At 35.8% G+C, this 22,465-nt stretch overlaps 1 protein-coding gene across 1 annotated transcript in view; it reads left to right on the top strand.

The window, feature by feature from the left end:
• The window catches only part of LOC143179941 (extracellular serine/threonine protein CG31145), a 67,138-nt gene extending 53,708 nt beyond the window's left edge, over positions 1-13,430 (top strand). The window contains exons 4-7 of the mRNA XM_076379394.1: positions 3,566-3,658; positions 4,063-4,367; positions 6,187-6,460; positions 11,716-13,430. Coding sequence (XP_076235509.1) covers positions 3,566-3,658; positions 4,063-4,367; positions 6,187-6,460; positions 11,716-11,917 — 874 coding nt within the window. The 3' untranslated portion in view covers positions 11,918-13,430. The remainder of the gene's footprint in view (positions 1-3,565; positions 3,659-4,062; positions 4,368-6,186; positions 6,461-11,715) is intronic.
• The last annotated feature ends 9,035 nt before the right edge of the window (positions 13,431-22,465 follow it).

Below are 22,465 nucleotides of genomic sequence, written 5' to 3'. Positions count from 1 at the left end.
CTTCCTTAAAATGAACATTGCGTCAAAGAGTGCATTTTTCTCTAGAACATGCCTATTATTTTCCATATTTTCAAGATAAAATTTACAGGATGCTTTCCATATTACTATTTACATCTATAATGCCTTTAATTCGATTTGTTAAAGAAAATTGCCTCCGACTTTTGTTTTATTTTGCCACTAATCGAGTGTCGCGCTTAATTAGCGTTAAGCCTTTCAGTATAACGAGCCTCGATGCGACTAGCTTCTGCATAAAAATCTCTATCGCTCGGACTGGCCATTGAACCTTGCCTGTGTAGAAATATCACTCAAAAGTGCCTTGAATAAAGTCCAAAAGTACGTCATAACATATCATGTCTATCATAAAATAAGCATAAAAACGACTGAGTACTGATAACTAAATGCTTTAATCTGGTGTTTACTGCAGCGTTCATAACAGGTTGAAATGTTTTCTAGTAATTAGTAGCTTTTAAATATCCTATATTAGATACTGTAGTAGCTTACTATACATATATGGACGTATTAACTTTATATCTATGAAAAAGGAATTAGATCAGATCATAACGATTAATTAAAACGGTTGCTGAATCGAGTGACATAAACGTAAATATATCTTACAAGGAGATATTGGGGGGATGGACAAGTTGTGCTTAATTCATATGGCAAATATGAATTCAATCATATTAATTCGCTAAATACTATACAATATACAAGGTGTTCGATAACAGATTTTACACTGTCGTCGATCATCCTGTATAGTCAAGCATTCTGTATATTTTTCATATCATTGTATCAATTAATTTTCCATTCCACGATCTATGAGGAGTGAAATCAGTAAAAAAGTAATTTATATAAGGCTCTCCTAAAAAGAAACCCATAATTTCTTAGCTTCACTTAAAACTGACAAAGTTCGAAGGAAGGTCTACCATAAATTATCACGTCCATGAGTCGCATCCGAGGGGGTTCATTTGAATAGAAAACACCAGACGACAGCGTCTTATTTTCGCGCAATTATTCCGACCAAACGCCGCTTATCTTCGCCGCGCACTTTCGCGACAGACAACCCAAGAAAATTCGCGAACGGGAATGCTCTGTAAACAGAATTATGCTTGGCGAAGTCGGAAGGTCAGGAGGCAAGGCCCTGGCTGGTTGCCTCGCGACGTCGTTTAACTTTTAATCAGATGCAAATTACGCGCTAATTACCGAGCGACCGTCGTATTAATTAGCACTGCCTGCTCCGTGAAAGTTCCTCCCAACTGGCCACAACAATTTTCCGGTTCTCGTTGCTTCGTTTCCACTTTGGCTTGCCAATGTTGCGAACTGTAACTGTACCTGGAATCATTTTCCACTGTGATCTTTTACTTTGACGATGGACATCTTTTTATTGATAGGTTAGAAGTTTGATTCATCGCCAGATGTTTATGAAAATTTATAAATTATTTATGTTTCTATTCTGAGTTTTCAACTTTATAAAGTATTCTACTTTGTATCTTATGTAGAATTTGAGACAGTCTGAAAAAGTATTTGACATTCTGATCACATTAATAATTAGGGGTAATTCTTCTGTTTAACTTTATTTCTCAACAACAAAGTATCAGCAGATGTAAATAAATACACAGACTTGACATCGATCACGCAAATACCATGGGAAGATTTTGTGTTTCTTTGCTGACTCGTCTCGTTGATCAGAGTATAGTATTTAATAAAATATTAGCAGAAAGCTGGCCATCCAATAATGTTTAATCGCCGAAAAATGAAAATATTTGAAAAAATTTACGTGCAGATCTGAGAACACCCCTATGTATTCTTGGCAAGATCACCCCATTGGAGTTATCCCAGCGATTTATCCTCGACCGCAATCTCGACCAGCCGCAACCTTTCGAGCGCCACTGCGCCGTCACGTTTGTCAATAAACCGTCGCAATAAAATGGTGAACTTCTTGACTGACATTTCAGAGGGACCAGCGAACTCAGTCCCAGTGGCATCAAATAATTTACCACGTCGATACGAAACGGATTAAAACTTTCCTCGTTATTTTCTATGGCATTTGACTCATGGCCGAACAACGGCACTAGTCACCCTTCTTCAAGGTTACTTCGACTTAAATCGAACTTAGTTTTGGCGAAGAATTCGAGGCTGGATGCATTCGGTTGCGCTGGCTTATAGCGGATCGATCTTGTACGCGCCAGGTGGCTCGTAAAGTCTGCATGAAGATCGGGAGTAAATATTTGATCGAGAAAAGAATCTTCTGAGATGGCTTACTTCTTCGCTTCGTTACTCTTTATTGTTTTATTCGTTCTTAAGGAAAATGCATCTCACGGAAATGATACCACAAAATCGAATAATTCTCATACAAAAAAGATTCCCAAATTCAAAAGTCATTTAAAACAGTCTTAATTCAACTTTAAGTCGTTTTAATATTCTAATATTGAGTAAAACAGTTAACGAATAACGAAAACCTGAAATGTCATAGAATTGCATTGTGAATAATCCAAAATCAAAATTAAGTGTCTACGAATATTTTCTCAGCCATTGGATCAACTGCGTCGCCGCGGAATTTCAAACAGAAACGATTGTTTTCGTCCAGAACTTCTCCCCATTATTTACATTCGCATCGAGTCTAGCCGGAACACACTCGTTCAACGTCAGTACATCGAAGGAATTCAGGCTTCTTGTTCCTCCATATCCCATATTCCGCAAGAAAAGGTGGCCACGTACGAGAAGGATTCCCCGGGGATGCCTTTTTTATTTATCGCCGTCGACTTCTAGGTTGGGACGGAGCGAGGAGGGAAGACCATTTCTTCTGTTTCAACCCTATACTCTCTCCGTGCTGGCGTGTTTTCCTCGAGAAATCGTCTCCTTTTAAACCCCGACATCTCTCGAGGCTCCTCCTCGAGGTGGTACGTGCTGTGTGCCCTTGAACGAGAAAAATATTCTTCGGGAAACAGGGGAAACAAAAGGAAAACGTTCGATCTTTGGAAATTCAATTCGCGTCAGTTTTGCTTCTAATAGAGTCATAGGATTCTTAACTGATAGGGAAGGGAATGTTCTCATCCTGCAGCATCGATGTAATGGTTGATGATTCACTGAGCAATGTTGGAGCTAACGATTCCCTCCTGGGGTCATCTTCTTCTTCACTACCTTTTGTAATGTGGCTGTTGTGGCCAAAATTCATCTATTATCTGTTCGTGTTTTCTTTTTAGAATTATTATATAATATTAATAAGTATTAAAATGGAAATATCGTGTTGAATAAATGCAACCGCTTCAATATCCCAATTCTGAACATTAACTATTAATGGTATTGGCTACCCTTAACTATTGGCGTGAAGATTGACAGATAGGTTCTGAGTGATAGATTTCCAATTCTTGCCCTCATCTGACTATGTTAATAATTATGAAAGCAGTGAACGTCAGGGAGCAAAAAATCAAATTTTTATTTCTGTATTACTGAGTTGATTTAAAATAGCTGTGAAGTAAGCAATGCAAATGGCTTATTGATGCATTACATTACATTTACAGTATATTGGAATTCAAATAACATAATGGAATTTTTGTTTTTATGACAGGTTTCCACGGCAGCAACAGACCTTGCCTAATCATTTCTACTTCACCGACTTTGAGAGGCACACGGCTGAAATTGCAGCCTTCCATTTAGACAGGTAACTAACTATTGTATTTTTAAAATTCTTATATTACGTTATTCATGAAATGTTGATAAGATTCAAACTTTTAGAGAATTAGGTTACTATCAGATTTCCCATGGTTATGCATTTATAGAAAATATAAATGTCCAAGAAAGTATAAAATAGGTACCTACTACCCCTGGCAAAACTTTTCAGCCAAATATAATAATACGAAGTTATTCAAAAGTATTGTGACTTTCGAAAATGTAAAATATTGTCGTACCAAATCCATCTAATTTTCTCATATGTTCTATATTCTCCTCTTTTATAACATATTTCAAAACCAATGAAATCCATGAACAGCTACCTTCTCGACAAGTTCACCAAAGGTTTTCTTGGAAGACATTTTGAGTCTCGAACGGTGGTTCCTTTTTTCGCAGGCTATTGGGATTTCGAAGAGCGATGCCAGTAACTGGGAGAACGTTGAATCTGACAACAGAAATTTATCAGATTGCCGACGGCGAGCTTCTGAAGACGTTCTTCGTCAGTCCCGCTGGTAATATCTGCTTCCACGGCAAGTGCAGTTACTATTGCGACACGGCGCACGCGATTTGCGGAAACCCAGACACCTTGGAAGGGAGTTTCGCCGCGTTTTTGCCGGATAAGTCGTTCGCCGCGAGGAAGGCCTGGCGACATCCTTGGAGGAGAAGCTACCACAAACGGAAAAAAGCGCAGTGGGAGCACGGTAAGAATTCCTTCCACTTCTTTATGCATACAAGAGAGCATTATGCAGCAAGAATTTTATCAGCGAGTTCTTTTTATAAAATTCATGCGCTATAAATATTTATTAGTGACCTCCTAACTTTGAAAAAAAATATGGTAAGCAAGTTTAACTTATTTGGTATCGTCAGGCAATAATCTAGAGAACTACTGTTCATTCAAATATTTGGTTTTAATTTGTAAGTAAGTTTTTTTAATATTATGTGATTAAAGTAAGTGGAGAACAGATATAATTATAAACCCTTGGCTTACGAATTTTTCTTAAGTTGTCTATTAAATCGAAAGTAAGAAAAATATTCGACTTTTAGATTCAGTTTTCTTGAAAGCGAAGTTTCGTACAAAAATTTGTGTTCTGCAGTTTGATATTTTTATACATAGAGTGACTGAGACGCCTTGTATAACTTTGAAAGTTTGTATTTAAATGTGGGGACGTTTATGAATGGAACGGCCGAAATTTGTGAAAACGCCGTGACCTACTCCATTTTCATGGAAATGCGTACGTACGGCTAGCAGTAATGAAAAAATCGCTGATTCAGCGTCTGTGGACATCTCGCAGGTACTTTGCTTAGGGTAGGTCAGTGAAAAGTGTGGGCAAGAAGTACGATAGTTAAGCAGGATAGAAACAATATTGAGAATTATGCTTCCCTTTATATGATGATGTTAGTAACAGAAAATAATATTAGCACAAATGGAAATCTATTTACATAACATTTTGTGAGGAGCCATTAGTAATGGAACTTGCAGAATGGCAATACTAAAAATAATTTTAACACAATGTGAAAAAGCTTTTAAGATTTGAAATTTTAACGGGTAACATTCAGGTGTTGCAGGAACGCTTAGATACAATTTCAAATACATTTAATCATAGTTTTTCGAACTGGTTTTAATAGTATAAATATAATATCTTATAGAAGTTTATATTCAAAATTATATGACTTAAAATTGATACTTGTAATTCATTTTAAAAACTAAAGGTGGAAATAAATTCAGATCATTTTAATAAAAGGGAGAACTCAAGATTATGGAAGTTATTGATGAAAGTAAAAAAAAAGATATTAAGGCACGATTTTAAAACGAAACATTTCGCATAGTTCACTGAATATTTGATTCCTCGGTCCGTCGAAAATTTAAAACGCTGCGTTATCCTCGTAACCCATGCATAACTTCGTTGCATAAAGCATTAGATGTCAGCAGTTCGTTTAAATTTGTTCCAGGCATAAAATTTTGCAGACCGTTCAAAGTATGTGACGAATATGCACTTGTTGTCGTCAATAGCTATCTTGATTCAATTAAAAACACCTCTTCGATCATTTTTGACAAATTGACCTATATAGCGTTCTGCGAGAAAACAGTCACAAGTCGAAAATGAAAGTCTTGGTCAGAGCGACATGCTAGCTAAAATGTACAGATTCCACGCAAATTAATCCTTAATATACTAAAGGTCTTTGGGAGACCCCAACAATATTTCACCAACATAGTCAAATTCAAATATTTAAATTTTCAAATTTTCAAATTTAAAAGTTTTGAAATATTTAAATCTGATTTACATATTTTTAGTCTTCTTATATGAACTCCAAGTCGAGAAAGTCTATATTCAAACTCTTTGATTGAAATGAAAAATTGAACATTTTTAACTTGTGAATATTTGATCACGACTGTGAAACCTATAAAATACGTCAAAGCAGTAGTATGGTATGGATGTTATTAGTTCTCAAGAAAGTATTACGAAAGCGATATGTTTACTTTGTGCAGACATTTTAATATCGTTATTTTTATGTTTTCAGACTCTGATTACTGTTCCTTGGTTAAAGAAATACCACCGTACGATGAGGGTCGAAGACTGCTGGATTTAATGGATATGGCTGTCCTAGATTTCCTCATGGGGAACATGGACAGGCACCATTACGAAACGTTCAAGATCTTCGGGAACAACACGTTCCCCTTGCACTTGGACCACGGCAGAGGTTTCGGGCAACCCTTCCACGATGAAATCTCTATCCTGGCGCCCATTTTGCAGTGCTGCATGATTAGACAGAGCACTCTCAGCACTTTGTTGAAGTAAGTTTTTACTAAGACTCAAAACTGTGTGTATAGTAGTTTTATAGAATTTTTAAATGCCCTTTTTATCAAGCGAAAATAACGAGTTTTACGAGATTCAATGTATGATTCTGACTCTGATCTTCAGACGCACTGAAATATTTATTACTTTCTGTACATTATTTCTTCTTTACCTCTGCACTTAAGTTTACAATATTTGTGGCATTAATTGTTTCAAGAGACATGTAAAGTTAAAGTCTCAATATTTGGACTGACTCTGAATACGTTTCTCTTTATTCTCCCAATTACAAGTAACGAAGAAGAACATATGATGGCGAAACATCGTCGATGCTTATCGAGCCTTCCTCAAATCGACCTCCCAAGATCGCGAAATCGGCCACGCTCCTAATTTCGCGACGACCGTGACGCAGCGGTCGCCAGGGATCGATCGGGCGAATTTCCAATTCAGAGCGGACCGCTCGACGGCCTCTCGGCGGATTTCGAAAAAGGGAAAGCCCGGGGAAACTTTACGATCCGTCGTATGGCCCAGGTAGAGGTGTCGTCGGTGGGCGAGGGCAGGGGGTTCGCGGATAAGGCGGATTTCGGAGTGAAACGTTTTACCAGAATTGGCCACCGGTACCGTGTCGCTCGTGAATCTCCGCTTTGATGCGGATTCACGGGGACGGGCTTTTTACGGGGGCGATAAATTCGACGAGAGCGGATTTTCGTCGACACGCGCGCAGAGATACAGGACGTGAGCGCGTACGCCGGCTGGTGACCGATGCACGATCCCATCGGCCGATTATCGATTTGTTCGGGCTGCTGCTTAAGCCGTCGTTACGACCGTACCCCGCCTCGGGGTGCCCAAACTCGTACGGTCGCGATATCTCCTTTGTCGACCGCCTCGTCTCCCCCCCCCTCGCCCCTCCGCGACACCTGCCGCTGTCTCGATAAAAGCGGAGCATTCCGCAGATTGAATTCCCCGCGAGTTACGACGGCCTGGGACTCAGGCGGAAGATATCGGTGAATTCTTTAACCTTTCGTCGTTCGATCCGTCTCCTCTGCTCCCTGTCGACCGATTATCTGGTGTGGAGTAGTTAACACGTTTGGGAAAGCAGGGAATTGAGGCACGAGGGGTGGAAGAGGTGCAGGGAAATTGAAATGTTGAGCGAGGTGGGATATAAATACGCGGGGTGTGTCGGGAAACGAGGGACATTTTTGTGGAGTAGATTTTATACAGGGCGTTCCAGATTGGAGGTGACAAAGTTTGCCAAGATGCTTGGGAGGTCGTGCTGAGGAAAAGATGTTATATGTATCTTCGACTGTAGGTTACAGCATACTTTTAACTTCTTTGAAAACAGCGCTTCTTTGTCAATGCAGCAGCGTAGACCTAAACGCGTTGTTTTATCGTGTACTGAGATCTTAGTATATGTTATAAAACATAGTTTCTATTTTCTAGTTTATAAATCACCTGGTTAACAGATAAAAGTGTAGAGTTTAGTTGCTGCCTTTCTTTGTTCCTATTTACAATCGTTTTAAATTCAGTTTGATAATGAGTATAGATTATACGTTGAAGATTGATATCGTCGAGCCGGTTTTTCCGATAAAAGTTAATCGTGTTTGATCGTCGCCCGTCTCGGTAATTGTTGGAGAGAGGATCGCGAGCACAAGCAGCTACTTGAATGAAATCGTGCTCGGCTCGTTGAAGATGCATTAAAGAAGCCCACACGGTGTCTATTAAACTCGATATTATAGAATAATTGCATCCTGTGGCTACTTCATTGCGGCTACTTCACCGTGTCAGTCACAGTTGCCTTCTTTCATTATGACTTCGTTTTCATTCAAATCCCATTCACCGTGCTCGATCTGTACTCGTACGAAACGCTTAAAGCTAAAATCATGAATGCTTATTATAAATACACGAACGTACTCGTATTTATCAAGCGATTACATTGATGATCGACATATCTTCCAATTAATCGGGGCCATGCTCATAATTATGTTTGCATTAGAAGTTAGTACAAATTTTGTTCTATTTATGATATTACAGAATTGATAGTCAAGTGCTGGTAACTTCATCTTTCGTTAATAATTAAATTACGGTTTCCTAGCGATGTTTCGAATTTCCAATTACGTTTAATTAACGCGTTTAATTAACACAATTGTACGATGAATTTAAGAGAATTTGAACGAGGATTCATCACGATATTTTCATTTAATTTTTATCAATTTTTTTTTATTCAAAAATGTGTAGATCTGAGTGAAATAGCGTATTCTCTGTTCTTTCGTTTAGTTGATATTTCTATTTGTAATAGTGTGAGGATTGTGTCAACGTCCTGAGTATAGCGTTAAATTAGTATTTTTTTTGGTGAATATTTCGCGGATACATTGGCGAATGTGATAAAACAACAGGAAGAAGATAACACAAAATTGCGCTTAAAAGAGAAACGAAAGAAAGATAACAAATTTACTGTAGAAATGTCACGATAAATTTCCAGAAGATGGAACTCGATTGAACTTCCTTCGATTAGGTAAATATTGAAAGGATCTGTCGTTCAGGGTCATCAATTTCCTCGGAGACCATAATCGTTCAAACGGTATAAAAGCTGTTCGATCAAGCCTTTATCCTTCTTTGGTCGCGAGCTGTGCTTTTCTTGGTTCTCTCGTGACATCGAGAGGTAGCCAGTCAGAAAAGTACTTTTATCCGCGCTTCTTTCACGATGCGTCCTTAAACATACATATGCCTTTACACGTATAAGGTGTATCGGTTTGAATGTGATTACCATGTAGAATATAAAATGAACCTTTTCAAGAAAAATTGAATTAAACATATGATAGAGTATTTCGTTGTTTATTTAATGAATCCTTAATAATCTTTTAATACTTGAAAAAAGGACTACCTTTATACTAAAGAAAACAATAATTAACAATATTTCTTTTAAAAATGCTGTTTTTAAGAAACCAAACGAATAGAGTATACAAAAATGAAAATAAGTCAAATTTCTACATTGGATTATTTTTGAAAAATATATGTGTCTAACTTCCGAAGTTAATGGAATAAGCTTAAGTAACTGTTATTCATAGTTCGAACATTAAAAATCTATGGAAGTTAATTTTGAAATAAACTTTAATAAAAAGACCCGTAGTGATTAATTTTTGAAAATTTCCTGGAGCATTCGAGAAGTCCTCGATAGGTGGTACGAGACTCTAATTTTGTCTAGTATTCTCGAAGGAAATAATATTACCATCGTTATTAGCATAAAAGACGAGTCACTGAATTTCTATTTTTCGATCGAAATCTTACAGGATACCATTTCTTCATCTGACCTGAAAAGAGGGACTAAAAATAAGTAGACCACCCTGTAGCTAACATAAATGATATCAGCGAAACGTCTGCCCGAGTCGATACTTTATTCATTGCCTCTTCCGCGTGGAACACCCAGATAGATCCTCCATTATTGAACCACCTTTGGAAATCTCAATGAACGCTCCGACACTCTTGAAAACTTTAAGACGTTGTCTACGAAAACAATCTTCTGACGAGCAGGAAAGGAAACGGAAGTGTTGTTGTGATTCGCAGCGAAGATACACATCTTCCGACTGGTTAAACTTGTAATTACGGGCATTTGCATTTTTATGGAAAAATTCCTTCTACAGCACGCGGTGGGATCGATCGATTTATTCGGAGAAGGCGGAGGGTCACGTTTTTTAATCTTTCACCCCCCGACGACTTCTGCGCCAGTGGATTTGCATGTTTATTAAAAGCGATCGACTTAGTCTGATTCCGTGAATATTGAAAGCCAACGTGGAGGGGAGGTGAAAATTTTCAGCGAACTAAGGATTCTTCTTTTTGTCTGGGATAGCTCGAACGAGCAGGTTGTTGACAGATTTACTCTGTGAAAGGTTGATGGTGTTGAATATGAATCTTTGGGGAGTTGATCAAAGTTGGTGGTTTTGTGATTTATTCGGCAATTTTGAGCCTGAGATTGAGTATGAAATACAGCGAAATGTGTCCAAAGTGAGTTCGAAGCGTTTCCAAAAATGAATGAAGTTATACGAGAACATTTCAAGAGAGATGATGTTTTAGAAAATGATAGACTTCTCTTATAACAGGTGGGCCTGACGCGAATTATGTTCCAAATGTTGGAGCTGACTTTTTTCCATCGTCGAACTTAACAAGCTTGACGAAATTGTTGAATTTTTTAGTAGATAGTAGTAATGGTTGCTACTTTAAAGTTAGAGAATATAGCTTCGTTTCTTTAAATTAACTTGAATATCTGCAAGCTAAGAAAAACTTGTAAGACACAGAGGTAGAAATGCTTCCTTAGAAAATGATGTGCAATGGAATATGTAAAATAAAATGTAATATATCTATTTTATTCTACGACGCGAAAATCCATTCAGTATGGTAGTTGTCCTAGCTCTTGTGTCTGACCAAAAAGTTTCTTATTCTACTTAACGCTATTACTGAAATATAAGCTATACCGACAATGAACTGTAAATAATTCATTATTGTTTATAATTGTATTAAATGTATCTTAAGAACCTGAATACTTTAGCAATTAAATATGTCTTGGAGAACGTAGATCTATTTTAATAGATTCAAATAGATTGTTTCAAACTTAGTTTTCATTTTAGTTAGTCGTTTCATGTAAAATAGTAGGTGATATCGATTTCCAAAAATTATGCATTGAATACAGGATAAACAAAGTGCAGCATAGTGAACAAATAATGCAAAATATAACAGACATGTCTTTATTTGAAAATTAAACATTGATTGTTTTGATTTCAAATATTTCGTTGGGTAGGTAACAGTATATTTTCGATAGAAATAAATATTTCATGATAACAAACGCGGTCTTTCTACGACTACAGTGATGGCTGCAGTACTGTATTTTATTACAGAAAAGCTTTCTTGATATGAGTCACGAATCAAAAATTACAAATGGAAAGAGATTTAAAGTCTCTACGTTTAGTATCATAAAAACAGATTTATTGCAAGAAATACTTACTCAGATATGAAATAAAACAAAAGATCACTCGATTAGGAATTAAACAAAGAAGTGGATATTATGATTATTATAATAACTATTATTTAAATAATCGTTCCGTAACAATATTAAAATCAGAGACTCAGTTTGCTCCTGGAAATCCTAATAATCAATCGAAGCAATATATTAACCCTTTTCATAACAAGGAAGGACCACTCAGGGACACTAATACTATGTACTCAATAAAGTAGTTTACACTTAATACCTCCACGCTATTTTTTCCAGATTCCACAATGGACCTGTACGACTGAGCGCAGCACTGCGAAAAAGCATGGCAAGGGACCCTGTGGCACCAGTTCTGTGGGAACCGCATTTAACAGCTCTGGACAGAAGGGTGCCAGTGATACTCCAAGCTATCAGGGATTGTATAAATCGCGAGGATTCGAGTCAAGTTGTGCACGAAAGGACCCAGGACGCGGGGTCCTAACACATCCCGTATTTTCGCGAGTTAACAGTGAAGGAGACTATTAAAATCGTTTCTAAAAAGAAGAAAAAACCGAGACCTCGCCGCGAGAGTGCATCGTTGCACACGTGTCTCATTTGCTGTAAAAAGAATTTGTAAAAAGACGTGTAAAAAGGCTGCGTGATGAACGATCGAGCGACTATTTTGTGTGAGTAATGGTGGAGTACGTATATATATCTTATTCAAAGAAATAATTTGTTGTTAAACAGACTTGTTTATAAACTCTTAATTGGGTAAGTGTTAATCTGTTAATCGGGGTAAGGGAGTGAAGTTATTCTATAAAAATACTATTAAATAAAAAAAAATCCGAAATTTAATATTACCATTAAAACAAAACGAGACAGTATAGTATTAAATGTATTACAAGTAAGTAACATAAAGGTCAATTAATTTACCTCTGATTCTTTCTAAGAACAGTGGAGCCGCATAGAATGTGATAAAACTTGAAAGTGCAGTGAAAAGTGGGAATTCTCACTTGTGCATGAACTTTTGTATAGTGTATTTTTTTAGCAAATTGGTTACTCTTTAATTGAATATAAGTTTTATTTTCTATTTACATTAATTTTAAGATCTATAGTTCCAAAGGGGCCTACAGTATAAAATGTTAAGGATATTGAAGATATTTTAGCCTTCGAATGACCCGGTTAACAGATTAATTTTAACCACTAATAATAAGTGTCAATTCGGTTTGGAATTCAGTCAAATCTATAATTATTCGTTTTTTAATCAGAGCAGGAGTCTATTGCTCAACAATATTTTTATTCCCTTCTTTCCTTCTCTATTCGTTTCATTTTAAGAATAATCTTGTACAAAGAGGCTGTACATAGTGTATGTAACACAAGGTACGTGAGAAAAGTTTTAAAATCAAAAACACCTGCTTTCCGTTTTGTACATAAGACGAGGAAACTACAAGAAGGATGTATGCGTGTTAAACGAAGTGGGAATTCTCAAGCAAGGGTACTTGGAAAATTGAACGGCTCGTTGCTGCCAGTTTCGTCGCTGAAAAGTAGTTCTCGCCGAAATATCTTACTTTGTCGTCGACTATTTACGAGTAAGTGAAACCAATTGAGTATCCTTTGAGAACGAATCACGAAGTCAAATACTGTGATTTATTGACAATTTTATTTCGCGGCGAAAGAACGATTTTCTCACTGAGATTATTGTTCAATTGATGATGGAATCGCATAGTTCTTTTTATATGAGTCGAAGGAGTATACTATAGGACTCTCAAAAACGTCATTTAGAAACTGATTTAGGGGCTAGCCCTATTTTTATGAAAAACATTTAACGACTCTCAAAAGTCTTAAAGGTTTTTAGATGAATATTAAGAACTTTTTTGCAGTACAAACATCAGAGGATGTAATATGAACATAAAAAAGAGTTCTTTATAGACACCTAAATATATTTAGATAGTTGAAGTCATGAAAATTTTAATTTGGAGATCGTTGATTGTTTTTCAGGAAAGTAGATCTAACTCCTGAATCAATTGTCAATAATAATTTGAAGTATATTTTTTCGAATCTTGCATGCTTTTTCGATAAATATAAAAATCTTTGTAAGATTCCATCATGAACGGAATAGTGTTGTGAATCACGATTGTTCGCGTTAACGCCATCCATTCTTGCTCGAAAGTGTGGTGTTTGAATTCTTTTTACGAGAAATTTTACTTTCCATGGGGAGAAAGAGCTGAGAGTTCCCCCTCAACTAGCATATTTTGCGCGTGTGTGATGTACGATGCGAGAAAGGTGTCTTTTGTAAAAGTGTGCTTTTTTCATACACACGTGTTTCTGTGACCGTTTCCAAAGTACATATGTATCGTTAAATGTCCCCTGGGCAATGAGATAAAAAAAGGAACTCTGTTGGAGAAACGTTTGTGTAATCGTTTGACCGTATATCGACTTCCTTTTATCCCTCCTGATTTCCATCTTTTTCACTTCTATAAACAGGTAACGTCATATTTTTACAGTATGTATTGATTTCTGAAGTACATGCTCTTGAATGGGAGAAATGAGTTTCAGCTACTCTACTTGTTAGAAAAATAAGTCGCCTTTAGTATTTTTTGTTCTTTTCTTTTTGTTTCTTTTGTGAGTCAATTAAATATTAGCTTTTATTAAATAAAATATTTAGTGGTCTGTAGTTTCACTTAAGAATAATTATGTATTTTGAAATGTTTTGAAGAATTAAATTCATTTCAAGACCCAACAAAAACGAACTGATTAAGGATTCTTTTAGACGTCTATCTGTATTTACACAGAATTTATGAGAGTACGCGAAAAAGTAGAGTACGATGAATTATCAGTCCTCTTTTTCAGGGTACGATAACAATATTCTTCATATCACATAGAGAGTTCCAGTTTAAATCAAAGAAAGCTATTCAAAGAAAATTTGTCTCTGTATATTTCCATAAACTACAAGAAATAAAACCAAATATTCTCCATTAATAAACCCAGAGGATTGTTAAACTGACAATATGGCAGTGCAATTTTCAAATGTTTGAGATGAAAAAGCTGATATTTTCGATATGAAAGTCTATTTCAAAGAATGATTTCCAAAGAGCATCCACATTACATTGTCGCTACGATGATGATGTTTCTATGTAGATACCTGCTCTAGTAAGTTCTTCGAAGTCCCTAGCTTCATTCGCGACGCCAGTATCCTTATTTCAAGCAAAAGTTTCCTTCCGTGGGAACTTTTCGCCTTCGCGTGCAAAGGTAAACGCGGAATTTTCGCGAAAGATCAATAAAACTTAGGACGAAGCTCGTTCGAAACTTTCCATTTCCTGCGCCAACCGTGCATTTAATCACGGCATATTTAAGCAGCAGGATTATTAAGTAATCGCATTAGGAATTTTCCAGTTTCCTCTCTTTGAATGTTAGTATAACGGGAACGTACAGTTTATTTCATTTTATAACGCTAACCTTGCGCTTTAATATTTCATACTTGAACTGTAGTTGACACATTAAGTGTCTCGATTAATTTACTATCTTTCTAGAACAAATACAATAACAAATATAACAGATATTTATTTAAGATACATTATAAGTGAAAGAAATTTAATAGTTAACATTGTTATATAACATTTATTGTAGACCCATCAATATTATTTTAAGAAATGGGTAATCGCATTTGTTTTTCGGTTCCCTTGAAAAATAACAAAAAAGAACTTGAGTCGTATTGACTCTCAGGTATAGATTCATTACGTAATTGAATCATGTAAACTAACATAAACCCAGGTGCTATTTCTTTACCACTATCACAAGGTAAGTAGACATTTGAATTTAAAGTAGAAATGAAAGAACTGAAAATTATATTTAAATATAAATTCTCCTTCCTTTAAAAAAGTCACTATAATAAGATCCAAGACTTAAAACTGTTTGAAAGTTTAAAACAGTAAAAAGGTTCCATACGAATTTCAAGATTGAAACTATGAATGTCAATATTTCGAAAGCATACATCAAGGACTCACATTGTTCTGCCTTACAATCACAGATTTATCCTAGCAGTAGCTACAGCAATTTAGTTAAGCGTTCTCCTCCCTTTGACCTAATCCAATCCCAAGGTAACCGTGGTCAACGTGTCAAAGGGATTACGATTCGAAAACAATTCTGTCAGCAGCTAAGGCGAGATTGTACACGACTCGAGAACCCCAATCAGTCTCAGCAGTCACCTTAGACGGATTTAGCAAGTGGTTCCTGCAACCGACAGGAACCTGTAACGCGATCTAAATTCCCGTTTGCTAGACAGGGGCAAAGGGGGTGAGTCCCATTGCCACCGACATGGGAGGGGGGATTGGGAAGGATATATCCTGTTAATTACGCGATCTCGAGCTTGCCTATGACGTTAGACGTCGCAGCCAGGATGTCCGTTTCCTGACAGCTCAAATTTCCTCGCAGACGAATGTATTATCCCGAGGATCGAGGGAGTTGCTCGATTTGACTACTCTCTAAGATAAGAAGGGTTGCGGTCGGTTGGATCGTCTGTGTATTGAGGCTTCGCTTTAGTCTTCGTTGAAACATCGATCGTTATAATATCTTGAATATATTTATAGAAAAAATTCAACGACTCAAAAGTTAAAAAACTGAAAAGTCTAAAGCTCGAATGATTTGATAATTCGTAGTAGACGTAAATGTTTTGAAATTTCAAATTTCAGAATTGGAATTCTAGGGGTTATAAGTTTGAAAAAAAGAAGCAGAAATTTGGTAATAGTTTGAAAGTTAAACATTTTTCAAAATGAGTTCAGGAATTCGAAGTTTTGAAAGCTTAGGGACTTAAGGATTCAAGAGGCTAGAACTTCAAAAACTCTGAGGTCTCAAGCTTCGGTAATTCTATGACCTATATTAAATCCGGACGTTCGAAATTTTTTAAATTTATAAGTTCGACATTTTAAAAAATATGAAGTTGAAATGTTCTAAAATCCTGCTATTTAAATATTTGATAATTTTAAACTGTTAAATGTCAAAAATCAGAAAGCGCACAGAAATCTCAAATTTCAAAAAGTCAAAAACTTGAAGGTCCAGAGTTAATGGATACTAGGTAAATATTAGATTAAAAAATTAACAGAATAAACTATTAAAAAATATTTGATTCAATGATTCGCAGCTTAATAATTGTACGATTCAATCCTAATATTAATAACTAACACTCAAAACGGTAATCAGAATTCAATGTTCAAAACTTTCACAAATTAAAATGTTCATAACTTTGATCACTCGTTTCACAGAACTTCGTGCTACAATTTATTATTCTTTCTAAAGAATCTCCTACTCCTTCGACGAAAAAAAACGACTTCCTGTTACAAGTAATTATTCCCTAGAAATAATTACTTTTGGCCACTTTATGCGCCTCGAACTTCGAGAGAACTAACACGAGTAATCAAGGCTGTCGCGTCGTTGTTTAAAAGTTGTTATTTGCACGTGACCGTGAGCGAGAAATTACAGCGAAATCGCCTGAGATCAAAGTTTCCGCGATTTTCGGAGGACTAACGAGAGCTGGCGGACCAGTTTCTCGCTCCCTAGTCTTCCTCGATTTTCGAAAACTTTTCGGCGCTGAAGTTCTCGAACTTTCGACCAAAAGTGCTTCGAAATCGTTGCAAAATCCTTCGAACTGCGTCGACTAATATAAGACAGGCGTTTACGTACTTCGCGTTTATGTTGCAAACGCGAAATCCGACCAGATTGCACTACTGACTCCTCGTCTGATCATTGCTCGACTTTACTACTAGGTCTTCCTTTTCGCTAATTGCGACGCCTTTGGACGCTCGATTTGGCCTGTGTATAACTCTTCGTGACTTGTTTAAGTTTTACACCATCGGAACAAATAAAAATAAATAGACTAACTTACTAAAATAGTTAAATATTACAACAATTAACATTATTAATTCTCTCTTAACTATTTTCATTTGTTAGTTATTATAATCAGTTATTTATATTAATAGATATTTTAATTATTATATATAATATAAATATAATTAATATTACAATATTGAACAGAGTACGATCACTGAACAATTTGTAGAATTTAGATTTCCTAATTTGTTTTTTATGAAAGTATTTTACATATATTTGGAAAATATCAAAGCAGTAAATTAATTCGCATTCAGAGATGGTGATTAATTAAATCAGTAATTTATTTACAATAATTTATGTTACAATATTGAATATAATTTGATGACTGAACTCGTGAAATTGGTGGAGTTTATAATAGTCCATATTTCGATGTTAATTTACGTAGAAAAGATTAAAATATCCAATTAATTTATTATTGTATAAATGAATAATCTATGCAATATTTTCGTAAAATTTTAGATGGGCCTTTAAGTCAGCGTTTAATTTTATTGACCCAGAAGTAATAGATCGAGTAACCTATGAAAACATGGAATATATTTATTAATTCAATAACTCAACATGTGTAGAAATTCTTCTTCACTACAAAAAATTCATAGAGATGATATGCAATCAAATGTAGGTATATAGGTCAATGAGAATGCAAAGTGATTCAGTAAATAATATTGAAAAATTCCGGACAGTTTATTTTTTTCTCTCTTGTACACTGCATTATCCCTTTCACTGGCTGCTGTAAACAGACCAATCTAATTTTAGCGCTGACGCTACTACATTTTTCCTCTATGGAAGGAAAAATTTGTCATGGAAGTTGCATAACGAAATAATTACGCGCGACATGTTTTGAAGCTCGGAAAGGAATTCGATCGTCAACAGAACTTGTTTGCGATGTAAGATTTCAGAAACGACTTGGAGTTCTTGAAACTTTTCATCAGGCGACATATTCTCTATCCTAAGACAACGAAACGCGAACTACTGCATAAGTCAATACTAACTCTCAATTGGAACGATATTGACATTATAACATAATCTAGAATTACTGATGCTCTACAATACACAATGAGTAACAATAATACATAGAAAGTTTGTAGTAGTTTTTTCTAAATAATAAAAATTGTGTTAGTATGAATACTGTGTCCCCCATTACACCACTGATAAGCAGTGATGAGCAATATTTCAAATAATTGATTTAGAGAAATCGAACTAGCAAATGTGTGCCAAGAAAAAACAATACAACTTAAACAGTAATAATAATATTAAAAATAAATTAATGATTTTCAGGTACAGGAAAATTTGATATCCTCTTGAAATAGGTATTTTCACATAATAATATCAGTAATAACTTGTGATATAGTGTTCTGCATTTACTTGTTACAAACTCATTATCACGTTCGCTATGCTGCAAACTATTTACAGCAAATTAACTTCAACTTCCATGCACTGAGATTTTAATTAAAATAAAGCACGCAAGGGGAAAAGTAATTTAATCGATGAAGAAAGAATTCGAGACGTCAATAACCAAAGAAACTGCAGAAGATATTTCACTCGCGTGTCGACGTTGTTCGTCTATGGCGAGTTAAAAATTGAATCGCTAGGAAGGACACGTGGAACTAGGAGAGACAGGATCGAAGAGATACGTGGATAATATTTATCCCCAGCGGTGCATCGGCCCGCGAGTTTTTCGCGTTCGCTCATAAATCAACCCTTAACGCTCGTCCTTTTGTGATCTTCGACGCCGATTTCTTTCTCCCTCTCTCTTTTTCATGGCTCAACTTTTCTCTCGAAAGAGAAACTTTCTACTTTCCTCTTTCGTCGTGTTGCGCGACGTCTCCCATCCTCTGCTTGTAACGGGGCTACGATATAGATTTCTGCTTAGCCAGAGGAAGAAAAGTTGCGCTCGTAAAACTAACAACAATCCTGTTCGACGTTCTGGAGTCAACAACAGCTAGGGACGTAGTTCACGATAGAACGCTTGGATGATCTCTAATTTTAAGTTATAAGGATCTGTGCTGGGAAATCTTTATTAATTAGGAAACGAAGAAAAATTGCAACGAAGATGTCGCGTATAAGTGAGTTAGTTCGTAGCTGAAAGATATAAGTAGTAAACTAACGTCTTTGATCAGACCGATCACTATATCTATAAGAATCGTTCAATGTGAATCGTATGTAATCTATTATATTTCTATATCTACAGAGAGTTCTTAACGAAATTTATATGGTTTTGACGTATTATATCTTAAGTTTACAATCATTTGGTTTTTGGTTTCAGGTTGTGTAACTTTTTTGGGGATATAATTTCACTTACTTATTTTTTGTGTTTACTATTAGTATTATTATACAGGATGGTCCACTTAAGTAAGACTAACTAAATAGCATAAACTGAAACACGTGATCTTAGCAAATGTTTAAGTTTGAAATAAAGTAGTATTCAAAAATTCCTAATATTCTTGTATTTCATGCTAGACTTCCAGTTCGTATCAGAACAATTGACCCTGCTTTCTTGTCCGTAGAAGACTCGATGTTATAGAAGCTTTGAAAGGGATTAACGATTGAAATATCGGGAAAAGAAGGATCTGGCAAGGACGTGGATAAACATGGAATGTGTACATTTGCGTTTTACCCCGAAGGAGAGACGTTAAGGCATTCTCGATGGAGCGCGGAGATGCTCTCAGGTACTCGTTCAGTATTTGTATTTCACGCTACGTGACCGCGCGTTTTCTTCGACCAGCTTTATTCGCGACACTTTGCTTTTCCGCCTTTCTCTTGTGAGCCTCGTTCTGTGGCCACCTTCCAACTCTGCTCTTCTCACGAAAAGAAGTTTCAGTCTTAAATGGACATTCACACCAGAAAATAATAATTCATTTGTATTTGTTTTTATTCTCAAAAAGCACACTATCAGCGTGCATCAGCCAAGTCAGACGCAAGGAAGCCAGTAGAGTAAGTCTCGAGTCAGACACATTTCAGGTATATCTTAAGGGTTTTCTCAACAATTATAATAACTCAGAAACGAAGCCTTAGAAGTAATTTCGTTTATCTTCATTTTTGTTTTATTTTCGCATGTAGAATCATCTCTTAAAATTTCTCACACTTGTATAAAATTAAGTGAACTCGACATATCGCTTTCGATATTCTCTTGCACTGTCTTTAACACATCCCATCATAAATTCTAATCTCTTCACTGAGTTGACAAGATAAAAGGGAAGGAATGTGAAACGCCAAAGCTGGGATTCCTCTAGGCGAACGATAATCGTTCAGGGAAAGTACGTATTCAAACAATTTCTGATTATGAAGCCCAAATGCAAGCGACGCCACGTAAACGTCGCAACGGTTGCAATTTCCATGGGGGAACGTCGAACATTTCAATGGAGATGCATCTTAATGCTACGTTTGCATAATCGCGGGCAGGATTTCCGCGATGCAGGGCTTCTTTCTTTTCACTTTCACACTGGCTTTGTCGGTACGAATGCTTCGCATTCTCATGTTAAGTGCTGTTTAAAAAACTATTCGCCTATTTCGTATTCAGAGCTTCACTTTTTTCAAAGACCCTTCAAGTAAATGCAGCCACAAGATAGAAGAAAGGATATAAATATGATATAAGATAGAAACATGAAACGTCAAGATGTTGATATACGTATAAGCAATATACGTATACTGATTGAATCGTCTCTATTAATAGCTGTTGCAATTCATTCTTTCGTTTAGTGAACGCCTTTTTGTGCAAGTAGTGAAATGGAATTTAGTTTCATTTACTTTCTAGTTTTCGAGAAAATGAGGAAGGTAACTTGTTCTGTAGAATCACATTAAAATATATGACAAGATTCATAATGTATTCTACTCTTTCTGAGTACGAAAGAAAATCTTGTGCAGGATATTGGATAACAGATGTCAGAAATTTTAAGCGACGGTTTTACATGTTAAATTAGGATGAAAATCAATAATGACGAAACTGTGCTAGAGGCTTTGCTTTAATTAGTACTTGTTACAAAAGCGTCTAAAATTTCGGAGAGATGTCTGACTTATGATTTATTCTGCTACCAGTGTGCATTAGCCATGTCAGATAGCGGTGACAGTAGAATAAGTCAAGTCGGACACATTTCACGTGCATTTTAATGCATGTGAAATGAAAATTGTTTCCATGAATATGATATAAAAAACAGTTCTTATATGCGTTTATTTGATACCTGATATATTCGTTGCTTTCAATCATTATAAATCTGTAATATATTAATTTATTCAATATATTATTTATACTTCAGAGTTTTAAAATTACCGTAAAATATTTACTTTTTAATATCATTAAAAATGCAACAGCCAATTAAACATTAAGAAAAGGAGAAATTCTCTGTTCTTTTTGTACAGGGGCATTTGATAAGTTTTTAATTTTAAACCTAGATTATACGTACTCTTCTAACCCTCACACTCTCTCACTGCTTACCACTCACCCTATTATTAATATTTTTCTCTTCATTAATGTTACAATCAATAATTTTATTTTCCTAGATATTTGAAATGTTTCCGCCAATATTTAATTTTAATTCCTTCCGCTCGTAGTGTTGTAATCTCATTTTAGACTGAACCGATAACATAGAACGTGATATGAAAATGGTAAAGAAACTTACCAGCTAATGATAAAAGATACATTGAATAGTCAAAAATGCACCCAATGATAAGTCTATCTTATACTTCGTCCGTAGCAATATACAGACCAATTCAGACTTCAAATTTTTTAGGAAAAGTTTAGTTCAAATTTCTCCTACTGACAGTGTTACAATCTTATTCTAAATAGGGTCGATAATCTTGTTAGGTGTGAAAAGAGATGGTAAGAGAGCTTACGAACGCTTCATGCACAGACGAATATACAGGATAAACTGGACTTTCGTGTCTCACATTCTGAAGTACCAACTTCTTAAAAAAAATCACTTCTGCATATGCTTCATCTATTTATTGTGAACATATCGAGACCCCCTGTATTCAATTTCGCGTCGGTATTATAGTTTTGATTCTTACCATTCGTAGCTCTGTACTTTTATTTCACGCACAGCCGCTAACGTTGAGCGTGACATAGAAATGGTAATGGAACTTTAGAGACCCAAAAGCTTGAGACAGGAAAAAAGCTTTGATTGTTCATTCTATTCTGTAGGATATACTGATCTATGTTGATGGTTTCAAATGC

Source organism: Calliopsis andreniformis, chromosome 5 (genome assembly GCF_051401765.1).
Source record: "Calliopsis andreniformis isolate RMS-2024a chromosome 5, iyCalAndr_principal, whole genome shotgun sequence".
NCBI lineage: Eukaryota > Metazoa > Arthropoda > Insecta > Hymenoptera > Andrenidae > Calliopsis > Calliopsis andreniformis.
Note: the sequence above shows the minus strand (reverse complement) of the source record. Positions and strands in the feature narration are given on the sequence as shown.